Source organism: Hippoglossus hippoglossus, chromosome 2 (genome assembly GCF_009819705.1).
Source record: "Hippoglossus hippoglossus isolate fHipHip1 chromosome 2, fHipHip1.pri, whole genome shotgun sequence".
In the NCBI taxonomy this organism is placed as follows: Eukaryota; Metazoa; Chordata; class Actinopteri; order Pleuronectiformes; family Pleuronectidae; genus Hippoglossus; species Hippoglossus hippoglossus.
Genome location: NC_047152.1, coordinates 4468596 through 4484828, shown reverse-complemented (window position 1 = coordinate 4484828; position 16233 = coordinate 4468596). Strand labels below are relative to the sequence as shown.

Here is a 16233-nt window from a genome sequence, read left to right as displayed (position 1 = left end):
GCTTTACAGCAGACCCCGGTTGGCAGAGCTGCATGTGAATATGGTCAGGAAAAAAAGAAGAGGTTTGAATGCCAGTGGCGGACAAGGGCAGGAGAAAGCAACGAACGACGCACTTTGATGGTGGATGGTGGCAAACGCTCTTCTGCCTCAAAGCCTGTTTCCATTCTTCTCGCTTCTGAGTGTTTTTTTTTTACAGTGAAAGCTTTTACCTTTGCCTTTCAATCACTGCCAGTTTCTTTCCATTCACCTCTATTTTTTTCCCCTATACCTCCCCATTCTGTCCTCCTCAGCACCTCGGCGCCGCACCAACGCCCCCTCCAAGTGTGCCTCGCCTCCCTTGGCTGTTAGCTCCACGCTGAGTGGGTTGGCGGGAGAGAAGAGGCAGCCAGCAGGAGGCGGGCCGGGGCCTGCCAGAGTGCGCTGCCACCCCACCGAGCCGCTGGCACGGGCGTCGGGTGCTCTGCTACGGCTGAGTGCTGATACGGGCGTTCCGAGAGGACGTGGAGGAGAAGCGACGAGGGGGAGCGGGGCCGTCCCCTGTGAGGATCCAGTCACAGAGTCACTCACCATATGGACGGCGTGGAATGTGCTGCGATCGCCGTCAAACGCACAACAAACAGACTTCACAGGCGCCAATGTAAACCCCCTGCTGCATCTCTGACCTGCCTCCAAACACACGCACATGCATACAGACAGAAACCACACGTCAAAATGAGGGTCTGCAGCACTTCTTACCTGTGCAGATGAAGAATTTGGACTCTCCGACGCTTAACTCCACTTTGTTCAAGGATATGGACACCTGCAGGGCGGCTGTAGCACAGGAAGGGAGGCAGACAAGAAAAGGAAAAATGTATTACTTATTATAACAGAACAGAGCACAAAAGAGCGTCATTGTTTGCCGACTGCAGACACATAATAATACAAAATTGCTTTAAAAAAGATTCGGCTTGCTTAGCAGTGTGGCTCATTTCCTTCTTTATGCCAGATTCTTTTTTTTCATTATCCGAGGACCATTTTCTGTTGTGTGCCACCATTTACCGCAATTAAATGAAAGGCAGGGTGCAGTTTACATGCAAATATCCTTCGACAAAAATAAGGGGCTTCTTAGAAATAACCCATTTTGCAGCTATTTAACAGCGAGCTGTTTTTTTCATTGACTTTTCCCTATTGTGATGTCGAGTTTTCCCCCTTCCTCGTGGTTTTGTGCCGTCTCTGAAACGAGAAATTTAAGTTTGTACTTTCATTTTTGATTCAAATTTAATTTGAAAAATTTATATAACCGCATTCAAAGTTGCTGTCTCTCAGAACAACGCAGCTATTGCTCCTCACAATGCGCTGCGACACATTGGCTTTGTACCGTCTAACAGGCGCATTGGGTGTTTGTGACAAGCTTGCCAGTCAGCTCCGCAATGAATGGGATCCTTTCAGCCCCGAGGTGCTGTAATGCTATTTGCAGTTATCACTACTCAACAACGGTTTATGAATTGAACAACAGACGGATGGAAATTTAACAAGCTAAGAAATAGCAGAGATCGGTAAATACTTCAACTGGCGCTGCTATTTCCCTTCGGTGACAAATAACCGGCGTGCGAGGCTCTAACAAACCGAGAGCCTCCACGTGTTCGCTGCGGAGAAAAAGCTGACTGGACATATTCGCTGGGAGACGTGCATTCACTTTCATGACAGGGTAAAACAAATGGACCACCAGTGCCACAAAAATGTGCAGTGTCAAGCGACAAAGCCTCTTTTGTAAGCGACGCCATAGCGCCACACAATAGGGGGCTCCAGGTGAGGCTTTTTTAAAGCTGGAGTGAAATGTAGCTGAATAAAACTGGGGCTGGATCTCGGCGGTTGGGAGTTTGTCAAATGGAAAAAAAATCCGGGAGGTAAAGACCGGGAATGTGGAGCTGGGAATGTGTCTACATGTCTAATGTGATGAGTAACGATTGGCAACTCAGTGGGGAGAGGGTCATTTTTAGGTTAGAGCCTCTTGACGCAGCGGTAGCCTGAGTGTGGCGAGATATTTGATGAGCCTGTCATATCGGAGCCCCCCCCCATCCTTAGCCCATGTCTAGTTAGCATGAAACTCCAAACACACATTCACACACACGCTGTAAAACACTCTAATGGATGTTAATTCTCGCCACAACACTGGAAATTTAACAGTGGAGCTCAGGGCGCCTGTCAATAATTGAGAAAATGATGAAATGATTATCTGCTGCTGCTCGGGGGGGGGGGGATTGCTGCAGCCAGCAGCACCACCACAGTGAGGTGGCTCTCTGGCATTTATCACAGGGAGCCATCTGTCGTGAGTCCAGGCTGCCTACAGATGGCAGTGGAGGGGCACCGCCGCTGCCGCTAACCTGAGGGGTCGACATGATGAGGTCGAGGAGAATGGCAATATCAATGTGTCTGATTGGATTCATGCTGTGTAAGGCGCACACACACACAGAAATCTATTCCATAATGTATACTGGTATGTAGTATGGAACTGAGACCCCCCCCACACACACACACACACAGAGTTGAACGATGTATCTCAATCCATTTTTGCACTACTCTCATCCCATCCACCGTGTGACTTCTGACTGCATACTACGCGTATACTATGTTGTACTGTGTACTACTACTTATTATGCTTACTTACATGTTCTGTCTACTTATATGTTTACACTGGGGATCAGGGAGAAACGACATCTCAATCCCGTCCCTGTACATATGGCAGAACTGACGATAAAGTAGACTTTGACATATGGTCACACACGAGCATTTGTCACTATGTAAATGCATTGTACTACTACTCACACACACACACACACACACACATACACGCGCGCAGCATTGAACGACAGATTTATGTTGCCATGCACAAACATATGTAGCCTTTGGTCACACTCAAGCATTTGTTCCTAAGTTATCTAAATGCACTACACTTCTACTGAAAACTACGCAACACACACACACACTGTTTCCAACAAATAGATGCAGATACGGTTGTAGGGTTGATTAATCATGTCTATTTAACCTTGCGCCCTTCCACACTGCCTGCCTCTGACTTAAGGCTGATTCCGATCAGTGCTTCAAGTACTTTAACGGTTTTCAATTATTAATTGATCCTGGTATGTTTGTGCTCGATGTGATTGATCGCGTAATAAGTTGCTCACAAAACCCGGCAGGGGAGAAAAAAAGAAAAATGGCCTTCTTCTCTGTTTCCCGCCGGAGTCGTTGGTGTGAATCATATAATTAAGTTCAACCTGGAAAATGCAACCGTATTTTTTCCCAGCTGAAATGCACAACAGTCCCTGCAGCGAGCACACGTTGACATTTTAATGAGAAGGCAGACTGGATTTGAAATATGACACGGTCTCACCTAGTAGGGACACAAAGAGACACGCTAATTTGATACATTTTCAGAAATTGAATGTTTTTTTGTGTCTCGTTCACCCGCTTATTATAGAGCTCGGGTCAATATGTGTATGAGCCTGATGGCAATTATCAGCTCCAATTATCAGCTCCTCTAAAGGAGCATTGGTGACAAGTGAAATAAGACAACAAACAAAACCATTGATTTCATTTGTAACATGTCAGACATGGTCGATGCCGTACAATTGTCACTTTTGAATCTGAACAATAAAAAGTGCTGCTGGTTCAGATATCGCCCAATTGGCCGGGATTAATGTTGTATGCTCTGTCATTCCTGAGTCAGGCTCAGCTGTCAATCATGACGTTTGACACCATTTTTACATCGTCAAATAACTGATTTAAATTTGCTGGAAAAAAAACAAACATCAGTCTAAGAATTTACCTAAAATGACAGAAATCATCTTCAATAAAAATGAATTTCAGGTGTGCTTTGACCTTTTTGTTTAGGCCATGTCCCATCCACTAACATGGATAATTTATAACCTATACTCTAGGCAGCCACCAGGGTTTGATCAAGATGCACTGGCTTCACTTATACGCAGCCGGCATGTCGTGGTTAGTAATGATTAGCAAACTACACACTCTCCTTTACTCACATCTTATTGTTGGAAAACTTTTATTTAATGAAATTTAGGTAATGTTAGAAGACTTTAGATAGATACCCCTTATTCTCCTTATTGCTACTGTAAATATTTAGTTTAATATCATGCACTACTTTTTACATCCGTTGCCTAGTGCATTGTAACTTTTCATTTCCTCTAAATGTCACCAACATTATTACTTTTCAATGGGAGTACCGCTAATTATATTCTAGCTTAAATACTCAAGTTCTTTCAATTTCATTTCTGTTCTATTATTATGCATTGTTTCTTTGCAAGAACTCCGATTGCGTATCTTATCTTATCTCAGCTGAGGGTAATCTCTTCTTCTTCTACTTTTGAATATTCTGGTTGTGTTGTCAGAGGAAGCAAACGTTTTTTTGAACTAATGAAAGCGTTTCTTTTGTCGTGAAAGCCGTTATCCCCTCGAGTGAAAATGTATGTTTGGTTCCTTCTTACAGCCCGCGTCAGCATCAACCTAGTTCACACTGCCTGCACTGCGCCAAATGGCCGTCAGACAAGTTCGCAACTAACTGACTTCGCAGCGACGGAGCCAATTATCTCCCTCCGGTGTTGGTGGAGACCAAAGCAGAGCTGCCAGGAACACGAATCCAAATGAATACCCATGTTGCTGAGTGTCAGCTGGATGTGTGAACAGGCAACGGTTTTCTACCACATCCATTGAATCAGTTTATAGGGTGATTATATGTCAGTGCAGTGTTTACAGCTTGTTTCCTTAACGGCCAATAAACTCCATTGATGAAGAATAAAGCAGAAGTCAGCTCTCTGCTCTGGAACAGCTCGAGTAATCAGTGTGAGATCTTCTCTTTGATATCCCCGACCCCGTCCAGTGAAAAGGGGAAAAGGAAATAAATTTACTGTCGTCAAGTCACAAAAACGTTTTGGATGTTCTTGTAAGGAAGCCAAATCAATATATTCCACAAATTGAGGTCATGGAGGTCACGGTGGAGGAGCCGGCCCCGCTGACATGACTCAGCAACATCTGGACTCGCTGCAACAGTGTGTGAAACTCGCTCAATCAGTGCGACTCAATCTTGAGGCCGCACACACTATTGCATTCGCTAATCCCGAGCGTTTGATTGACAGCGTGGAAGGCGTTCAATCAGCTGGCAGCCACGTTAAAACGCAATTCTCTAATCCTGTGCCGCGTTAAAAGCCCCATTAAAGCCGTGGCCAAATAAAAGGCACCGGAGAGAACATGCCTTTGTGTGCTTGTGTTCGGCAGAAGGGTGCGCGGGGGCGTATGTGCTCATCTCTACATGTGTGGGTTGCTGTGAGTGTTGGGTCCGTGTGCATGCGTGTAAATGTGTTGAGCACACGCAGCAGATACATGCCCCGAGGCAAAAAAATTTAAAATAAAAAATGCTCTGCCTTAATTGTTTGTGATTTAGTGAAGGAGTTGAGTTCTTCCCTTGAACCACGGAGACGGAGAGAGAGACAAAGACAAGAAGTGAGAGTGGGCAGAGCGTGAGCGGAAGAGGGAAGGAGATAAAATACTAATTACAGTGTTTTGTGTGCACCCGGACCTGTGTGTCGAAACGCTTTTCTTCAAAAAGAACGATATCCAGTCAGAAATTAGCTTTTGAACAGTGAGCGTTGTTTGAAGCCGTCTCTCAGGTGAGCGGTGGCACCAGGTGGCGAGGGATCGAGCGCGTGTCGGGGATTTCTTTGTTGGAAGACAGTTAAATGCACAATTTGGCATATTTTTTGTTGTTTTAACCATCATTTTCATTGAAAGCACAAAGCTGAAGCACAACACTTATTATTTAATTATCATTTATGGATTGATTTATGGCATCTTTGTTACAATCGCCTGTGGTTTCTCCTCCAGGTCGACGTATATAGAGCTTTTATAGTCCAAGCACTTTACAGTACAGTGTTGCCCTTCACCCATTCACACACACCTTCATACAGTGCATCTATGTGCAGCACTTTCTCTATGATACATCAGGAGAAAGGGATCAAATAGCCGACTGTCTGGTTAGAGGACAATCCGCTCTACCTCCTGAGCCACAGCTGCCCGTGTGCACTCTACTGAGTTAGTGAGCGAGCTGCACTGGTGTGCTCACAGTTATATCTACATAATCATATCTGGGGGAATGAGGACATCTGAGCCTAGACGCCAAACTATTAACTATCTTCTGCTGCTGTGATAAACATTTCAAATGTGGGGGTGTCTGTTTGGAATTTGTATTATTGTAATCAATTGAATTTTTGGCTGAAAGATGTCGGAAACCGCACTCACTGAAATCTGATCAGTTCTCCCCTCAGTCGCTGAATCTGCCTGGACGAGCGTTTCATTAATTCATCTCCATCGTTGTGAATTAACAGCAAAGTGAATGATCAGATTAAATTGTCACTGGATTCTGGCTTTTCTACGGAGCTTAGTTTAAACAGCATCCCTATATAACCCGTAGGTGTGCATGCTTGTTTGTATCATGTGTCCGCTCTGTGACCATGGGGTGTACCCTCACTTATACGAGCTGGGACTGGCCCTGGCCCCCCCTGCGACCCTGAAAGGATAAGTGGTTATAGATAATGGATGGACGGATTGAATCACTGCCCTTCAAAAAGTAGCTGAATAACCCTCCAGGCTTCAACGAGGAGCACAGGACCAATACACAGAGCCTGAGTGTACTGGGCAACGCACGGTAGATCAGCAAAATGTTGTTTCAGGGACGTGACGAGTGCACTATGTTTCATAGCAGCACAAAATTCCCTTCACGTTCATTTCCTCTGGTGCCAGCGGGAAGTTGGGAGTAGAAGAACAGTGTCGTTACTTGATATCACAGCACAAGGATGTTTGATTTATCGCAAACTTCTCCAAATTACTTGCTGCCAACTTTGCCTTTGGACTCCGCCGAAGTTGTCGAGGCGTCTGTCAAAGTATTCCTGTTTGTCTGCCAGTCTGACTCCCCGTGTCCCTGGTCCCCTATGCATCCGCCTGGTTGCATGACAAGCCTGCTTTCATGCTGGAGAGGAGAGGTTCAACTCATCCAACCACATCCAATCGTGCCGACACACAGCCTGAGACCACGTGTGCACCCTCAGCCTCAACCCTCAGCTACCTATTATCTTCCCTCTCTCGAAACACCTCCTCTGGATCTCTGCTTTCCACTTACCGACTGCTTTGTGATTCATGTCTCCTTCCTTAAGCCTCTTATGCCTCAGGCTGCGGTGGCCATGATGGACGTCTCTCTACGTACAGTATATCCCTGAATCATAAAACTCCTGTCATGCACACACACACACACACACACACACACACACACACACAAACACACACACTCCTGCAAACATTGCAAGGACACAGACTGTACTCAGATGTGAAAATCATTTTTCTAATTAGTAAGAAAATGCAACTTAATCGTATTTAGCAGATGGCAAAAACTTTCTCCTACATTGCCTCCTTCCCTTTGCAGATACTTGAGATGCTACAGTTACCTTCTGTTTCTTATTAACAAGGCTGTAGCAGTGCAATATATGAAATATGCAAAGTGCCAGAGGAGGCTTTTTTCTCTTTGCATTTGTGAGTCATCATATTGGTGGATTGGAGAATTATGCAGCAAGTCAGTATCGAATAACTTTACCTTTAACTTCCTAATAAAACAATATGTTGTGCTTATTACTTGGCCAGTGAATAATTACTTCAATAAGTCAGTATTGGTGATTTTGATAATAATTATAAAACCTTCAAATGACTGTTATCAGCCATTAAAGTCTGTGATCTAATAAATAAACCATTTATTGTTCTGTATTTGATCTGAAACAAAAAATCCAATTTAATCTGATCTTAACATCATTAATGTAAAAATGTGGGAGTTTTAAAGTTTGCATGGAAGACGCCTGAGGACCATCATGGTTGTATTTACCGCTTTGTTGGCATATAACTCAGAAAATGTTTGATTACTTTACAATAGGACACAACAAAAGACAAGAAATATCAACTTTGAGTTGAGAAGTCGAAGTAGGTCAAAAGCTAGTGATCCCTGGGGGTTCTCGGATCCAAAAGAACCGAGATTCAAGAGGAGAAAAGGAAAGATGCTTGAGAAAACCTTCAATAACCCTTATATAAACTGCTTATTTTAGAGAGATCAAAACACCTGGCATTACAAGAGGAATGCAAATCTCACGGTATGACGTTGGCATCGTGTCAATCTGCGCGACGAAGACGGTCACATTCCCAAAGTACCGCTCTGTCCACAAATCGGATGCTAAACCTGTCAGACAATCGAGGCTGCGTCAGAGGGCAAGAAAGGGAACAAGCAGAGCTCCAACTGGCAATGCAATCATCAGCCGTGATAGAAATGAGGGGGTGTTAACGGGCCACGTCTTCAATTCAGCTTTTCAATTGCTGCGTGCAGTCAGAGCTTCTATATGTCAAAGGTGCCGCAAAGCGACAGAGAAGCAAATCGCAAAATTATTCCTCGGTATGCACGAGGAACACCGCACAGGTACACATGCACCACGAGAAGTAGTAGTCTCTAAAATAGCAACCAGATAAATATTAATAGACATCCTGCAGTACGACTCACAAACATAGAGTCTGGCATGACCTGCGTATTGTCTCATAACCCCAACTTCTTTATCCTCCCTCGCAAGGATGATTTCCATCCGTGATTGTGCGGAAACTGGGGCATCACGCCGTCAGAGAGCAAATCCCATTTTCTCAGATACTGTGTTCATATTTATGGAAAGAGGGAAAAATAGAGGCTGCAAACACAGGTGCGATCTAATGCCCATATCCCATTTCCCTTTTCCAAAATAGAAGCGTGCTCCAATGAAAATTATACGCAAGCTTTGAACATTTCTACGGTATTTTCTGTTCTTTTGTGTCCTCTGTGCACTTCTCAGTCCTGTGTCCAATTTGTTAGTCTTATTTTCTTATCTCTGTCGCTCCCTTTTCTGTTTATCCCTTGCCTCTCCCCCCCCCGTCCTCCGACTGCAGCCTGTTTCCGAAAAAGGCGCCTGGACACATTAACATCAGCAAATGGCCAATACCTCTTTTAAGACAAAATAAGCTGGTATACAGACATTTCACTGTCTTGCTAGTGTTGCATCTTGAATGATACAAAGACAAAAATCACTGATTCACCTTGTTCTCAAGATGTTAAAAACAATACGTGCATGGCTATCAATGTGCCAATGAATGAATGTTCAATGGACATCATGATGTCAGTCAGAAAAGGTGCAGCATTAGCATATAGACTGCCAAAATAAAGATGAAGAAGAAGAAATTTTGCACGTTTATCCAGGTGCCATGTTTTTATCACTGTCGATCGGAGCCGGAGCCGATAAAACCCAACTGCAGAGCCATTTGACCCGGGAGTGAATGCTGATTGTATCCATTCCCATTGAAGACAAAAGCCAGATGTTCATGGGTGTAAATGGGTTTTATTCGCCAGTGGAAAACAGGCGTCAGAGAATCTACCATAAATCCAAGGGTGTCGGTCAGACACTGTGGTTTGCTTCACACCAACGTGCCCAAAGAGCTGCTCTACACTACAATCCATAGTATTTATACCTTATTAAGGTATAAATATGAATTTATTCCAATGTAGAGCTTGAACATTTTGTTTGAAACCAACTAAGCTGATCCAAATCGAGGCGTCTGTCCATCAACGCGTCAGCCCTGACTGCTCAGGACGCACTGATCAGGTGGAAGTTACAACGTAAACAGCACAGAATACAGTCAGCGGAGCAGCACTGACAATTTTAATGAGTCACTTGAGCTGCTCCGCGTCCAAGAATTGCAGCAGTTTCTCTTTACGCAATTAATAAGGTCATCCATCAAGAAGAAAAGGTTCCCGTCAAATGATTAGGTTCATAAAGCCAATTAAAGTGACCGGCCATCCTTTTCTGAATATAGACAAGCTAATCAAATATATATATTAATGAGAGGCCGCCCCTGCCACTTTGGTGTCTCTGAGGTCGACAGGAAAATGACATTTTTAAGATCATCAGATTGTCATCGGCATACGTGGCAACAAAGGCAAATAGATTCTACTGTTACTGTTGCATGTTGGACAGAACTCATCTATGGAATTAGCAGCTATGCACAGAGCTGGATTGCAAGTTGCCACAGATCTTTATGGCTCCTGCAGCTGTGTCTTTTTCTGCTAAAATAGTCTCGAAGGGCATCGGTCACAACAATAGTAAACCATCTGATGGAGGCGCGGTGTATTTTCTTCCTGGCCGGGAGAGTGGATGGAGGTGGAGGTGAGAGGTTTGCTTTACGATGATCCACAAATTCAAAATATCCCTCCGTTCCGTCCAAACATTGCACATAGATTACGTGAGTGATCCGGCTGAGTTGGGCTGATTATTTCCCTGACCCCCTCCATAAGCACAAAGAGATGGGTGAGCCCACGAGCGATGGGATGCTCCGCGCCACTGTGAGAGGAGTCGGCTCGAATGAGTTCGGCAAAGAGCGATTGAGTAATAAAACCTAAACGCCTCCGAGGCAGTATCTGATTTCCGGGCAGTGCTGAGGGAAGCCTCGTAGGTTGCGGGTGGGTGAAGGTCGAAAAGAAACACAGAAGCAGTGAATGGGATGTTTTATAGAGCTCAAAGTAAAAAAAATTGGTTATTGTATCATTTTGCCATCTTTGAAGATAAATGACACAAAATCCAAATAAAGAAAAGAGGATGCGTGTCATGACTAGACACAACAGCCTCAAACACCAAGAGTTATGTCACTGGAAAGAGCCTTTCAGTGAAGGCATGTGGGCATTTGCTCAAAGTATTTACTAAAACATGAAGCGAGAGAGAGGTTTGCATGCTCTCCCCCCAGCGTCTCTGCACCCTTCCTGCTCCTCTTCACTCTCCTGACTCGAAGAAAACAGCAGGAGCAAAACAAAAATAGAAGTAATCTTTTTGCGCAGCCCTTCTCCTCCAGCAGCAGTGTGTGTGTGTGTGTGTGTGTGTGTGTGTGTGTGTGTGTGGGGGGGGGGGGGGTGCGTGGAGAATTCCATTTATATTTATTTTTAGAGCAAACAAATCCCAATAATTATGATTCTAGTTAACTCGCGTGTCATTGCAGGAAAGGACTGTACGTGGTGCAGAGGAGACAGGCACAGATGAAGCAAGGGGGAGAAAAATAATAATGCAGTTCAGGTTCTTTGCACACAGAGGCTGTATTTCTTATTGGAAACCGTTGCATATTTAAGAATAAATACAACCTCCCCGTTGTGTAAATCACATTTACACACAGACTGCAACAACATTTTTGCCCGTAATTAAAGTTTTCGGAACAGAAAGGTGTTCCGGAGAGTTGTTAGAGCTGCTCTGGATCAATTGGACGACTTACATTTATTCTCTTCTTTTCAATATGCGGCCCCAGCGCTGCACCGCTGACGTCCTGAAATCATTTTGCAGCTCCTTAGCTCAGAAGACGAAATTCTCAGAGTTCCTGACAGCTTCTCGGGATTGAATAGACCCAATGTTTACGAGAAGTGAGAGGACGACAAAATCACCCTCCCGGCTCCTCTCCATATTATCTCCTACTGTGAATTTTCAGAACGAATGGAATAATAAAACACATCGGACTCAGTGTGCGAGGTTTCTGTGCGTGACGGATTCAAAAAAGACACGTGTGACAAATACGGACTTGGTGTGCAGAGACCTTTTTACTGTGGGTGGCAGAGCAGTCGCGAGTGGCCTTTTTTAGTTTCCAGCTGCAACAGATGCAGTCTGTGACTTCAAATACCTGGTAAACCTTTCCTCGTCTTCTGCTGCCTCAGCCGGTGATTTGCTGCACAGCCTCCTCTCCCCCTGCACTCTCCTCCCCAGAGACTTTTAGTTCATCTGCACCGACGACCTAACGGTTTCCGGCCGAGGAGAAGATTCGCCGTTATGGAACAAGGGGTCAGGAGCGGATGATTTTTCACACAAGCTCCTGTCACTGCCCCCCCCCCCCCCCCCCTGCACAAACACAGAACTTTTTGTTTCTGCAGATCACAGACAAAAGCTCACGGAACTTAAACAACAGCTCAGACCTTAATCCTCAACAACAGAGCGAAGATTTACAATCCTGCTGTCTCCTTGCAAAAGATGTACACAACTGTGCTTCCCTCTCCAGTCCTTTTGGCAGAGACTGTTATTTGGTCTCAGCTGGACAGGCAGACTCAAATTGTGCCAAGCAAGCCAATACTAAAAGCTTAGATTCTCAAAGACAATATCTGACCTTTGCTACATTCAACTCCCCAAAAAAAACTTCACTCCACATATGAAAGCAGCACTTTTCTACTTTTCAATCATTAAAGGCACTTCTCTTCTGTCTTTATAGATATATATTGTTTTCCTGATCAATGCAAATTCATTATCAGGTGATTTCAACCCTGAATTTGAACAAAATAATAGAATGGCACCGTTGTTGGTTTTAAGGAGGTTTGATTAACTTTGTGTTATTAAAGTTTATGTTTCATGACATTCAGATTTTAGGATAGTTTGGACATTTGGACAAATTGCAGGAAGTTGAGACAGCGTTAAACAATAGAAGAAGAAAAAGAGTCCTGTTCAAAATTGACAACACGCCTGTTTACAAACCAATCAATGTCAAGTATACGTAGCCACAGCCCACATATTTGATGCCACCATGACGTAAGCATGTCATACGAAAGTCTTCAAGTCAGATGTAAACCATGTAAGACCTGAAGCTTGGTGAACGGCCTTAGAATCCTTATTCAGAAAAACTCCTCTTGTGCCAAAACACCACGGTGAACCAACAGCACTGATCACCGAGGTGCGCCCGTCTGCTACGCCTGTGAGGGCTGTAATCTTAATTCTCATTTCATGCATGCTGGAGAATGGGCCAAGCAACATGTTTTTTTTTTTTCTGCGGCGAAGCCATCATTGCCGCAGGGATTGAAAAAGGCACGGTACCGGGCTGATTATTCTCCCGTCCACATCCTGCTGGTGGCTGTGACATGGCCATTATCTCAGGCCTACGGATTAATTCAGTCACAAAGGAGAGGTCACCGGCTCCTGCCAGGCCACAGAGAAGAGACTCCTGGGGATCTTGCTAGCGGCCTTTCCGAAATGAAATTCAAAGGTTTAAGGTCAACAGTCTCCCTAATTGGGAGGGTACGTCCCATGACAATACCGGTGCAGACCATTAAAGCTGGAATTCTCTGCTAAATGACACGCATTGTTATCTGAAATAAACGCATTTTCCGAGTTCTGCTCCTGAATGAGACAATGCCGTGCTCTCGATTTGAGTGTGAATTGGATTGGACTCTAAATCCCAATTACACAGAACCGGAAATGAGCACGCAGCGAGAACAAGGTCGCGTGTGACGGATGAGCCGTGCAGCTGTATGCTCTTGAGTGAACAGCTGCAATGTATAGCTCGACGTGTACAGTGAATTAATATTAAATAATCATATCCTACTTCCATAAATCTGACAATCATGAGTAAAATGTAAAAATGTTCAACAAAGAATATGGCCACTATTGAAAAGATTTTTTTCATTAGGTGTGACAGACCAGAAAAAAAAAGTCATAGTCTGAGCTAATGTCATTCTCTTCTCTGATCTCAAGATCAGCGCTTCAAAGCCGCAGGCTGTATTATTCACTTTTCAGCTTGTCCAATTCCTCCCACTGCCGCACTCTTTTGTATTTCTATTTCCCTTTCTACCCATCACCCTTAATTTCACTCAAGTCGGCCCCTTTCATCTTTCCACGTTTCTTGCTTCATTGTGCAATGAATTGCCTCTTCACCTTTCTATCTTCAACCTCTGTCTGTTGGTCACCCTCTCTCTCTTTCTCTCTCTCTCTCTCTCTCTCTCTGTGTGACAGTTTCGCGGTCGTCCACCGTGGTTCCGGCCAACCAGGATTTCAGGAAGCCAGGACCTGCCACAGTTGGGTCAAATCACGCCAGCTAATATTACTCAAAATACTCCCTCCCTCTGTCACCCTGACGCCTCCGCCACTGCGGCACTTTACGTCGAAATGAGGATCAACAGGTACAATCAGACGAGTCAAAAGGCATTATCGTTTTTTTTTTTTAGGAATACCACAAAAATGTAAAATGATCGGCCTGTGAACCAATTACTTTTTGGTGTTTTCCTTGATTTTTCAGAGAATAATCTATGGATCTTGATGACAAAAGATCAGGCATGGAAGTGATATTTATGAGTGTGTACAATTTGTTGCAGATCCAAATACAAATCTGCATCTAGTGAATTGAAGCGTGGGTTTTGTAAGCGCTACGCTGAGTGCCATCCTAGATTTAGTTATAAACTTTGAGACAAAACGATTGAACTCATGATCAAAAGGTGCAAAAGGACACAAAACAAGACTTTGCTCACATCTCTGTGAGGCTGCATTTAGGCAAAGCAGTTGCTGCTTAAGGAAATGAGTGAGGATCACCCAACTCATGACATTTTATCACCTAGGAACTTCAAACGTTTGCGGGCGATTCACAACAAGCCATCAGATTGTTGTCAAGACGTTTTACTCTGAACTACAGACGTGCTATTGAACAATGAGGGGATCAGCAGCCATCATCCTCTGAGTAACATGACCTCTGTCCGTCCCTGGGAGATGGATCGCCCACTTCCGACTGCGTTTTCTTTCCTTGTTAAAAGTTTTTTTTTTTCTTGGGGAAGTTTTTCCTCACTTGAGTCACGGGTTAAGGGCAGAGGATGTCGCACCTTGTTAAGCCAGAGGATGCAAACTGATTTGTGATTTAATGACTGTCTGTTTCAAATCCTGCAAGCAATAAATCCAATAGTTGTCCTAGTAGCTGATGTACTTCGAGTGTGGACGGATACACGGACAGACCGAGAGCTGCTAACGTGGCTGAAAAGTAAAACCCGGCCCCTTAACAAAAGAGCAAACTTTCAGTTTCCAGACTTTTACCGGTGACCCGTGAAGGTATCCATTATGTTAATGGGTAATTTACGACCGCCATGAAAAATGCTCATGTGAGTACAGTGACTTTCAAGAGCACAGTAAATCAGGTCAGTGTAAACTGGTATATCGGACACAGGGACACTCTTCGACGCTGCAGTACATTTTGCACAAAAAAAAAAAGGCTCCTGTGATACATTTAATTAAACTAACCGATAATCATCTCAGTTTCATGGCGAGGGGGTCTTTGTGAAATCGTTATTTGTTAATCGGTTGCCGTGGGAGACGGGCGGTGCGGCTAAAGGTCACGTCGTTATTCAGCCCCATCCGGTACGTTTGAACACGAACAAAGATGGCCACACAGAGCAAACATAGCAGGTGAGGGAGACCTATCGATCGGCCCGAACTCTGTGTTCATAAATCATGAGTAAACAGATGCATGGAGGGACACGCAGCTCTGCAGCATTTTATCTGACTAGATCTGTCACCTAGTGAAAGTAGGTGACAGATCTAATTAATAGGCTGACAGGTCGGCGTATGTGAAGGTACAGTACGTGCCCGTGTTGAGTGATCACTCCGAACAGTGCTGCGGCGCTGAGTACAGCAGTGAGCACATTAAAGAAGGATCTGTCATTTAGCTCATGGGTGAGTACGCCGGCTCTCCGGTGTGCACTCACCCCCCCCCCCCCCCCATCTCTAACTGATGGATGATAGCAGGGTGTGTATCTGCATGCATAGGCTCAGCTCCGCGTGGCTTTCAATTAGAACTGTCAGGAACATGCACTCAGCGCGCCCGCTGAGATGAAGGAAGGCAAACAAATCAATATGCATGGAGGGAAGCGTTCCTCTCGAACTAACATTCCCCTGAACACACATACTGTAAACACACCTCATGCCACGTGGATGGCAAATTGTCATTGAAGCACATATGTGTGCTACAGTAAGGCCCACGGCCAAATACAAGCACACGTGCACTCAGAACATATCACAGACTGAGATGAATGCCACATGGTGCAAACACCTTATGCCCCGTGTTTGTCAAATTCACATTGTGGGAATGTACAATGAGGCCCAAGGCAAAACACAGATACCCACACATATTGTCATGTGTCCCACGTGTATGTCAAATTCATAACACATAAGAAAATATATAAATATATATATATATACACTGCAAGGACGCCCACAGCACAATACATAAATGGGAAAAGAAGAAATCACACAGTGACACACATCCACTCATACTGTCCCATGTAAAGGACACACGCATCATGCCACACCACGTGCATGTCAAATTCCCATCGAAACACACATGTATGCCACAATGACAACCACA

At 44.5% G+C, this 16233-nt stretch overlaps 1 protein-coding gene across 3 annotated transcripts in view; it reads right to left on the bottom strand.

The window, feature by feature from the left end:
• The window catches only part of LOC117776771 (neural cell adhesion molecule 2-like), a 245745-nt gene that overhangs the window by 74188 nt on the left and 155324 nt on the right, over positions 1–16233 (bottom strand). For all 3 annotated transcript variants that reach the window (XM_034611053.1, XM_034611035.1, XM_034611043.1), the window contains exon 2: positions 736–810. In XM_034611053.1, the coding sequence (XP_034466944.1) occupies positions 736–810 (75 nt within the window). The remainder of the gene's footprint in view (positions 1–735; positions 811–16233) is intronic.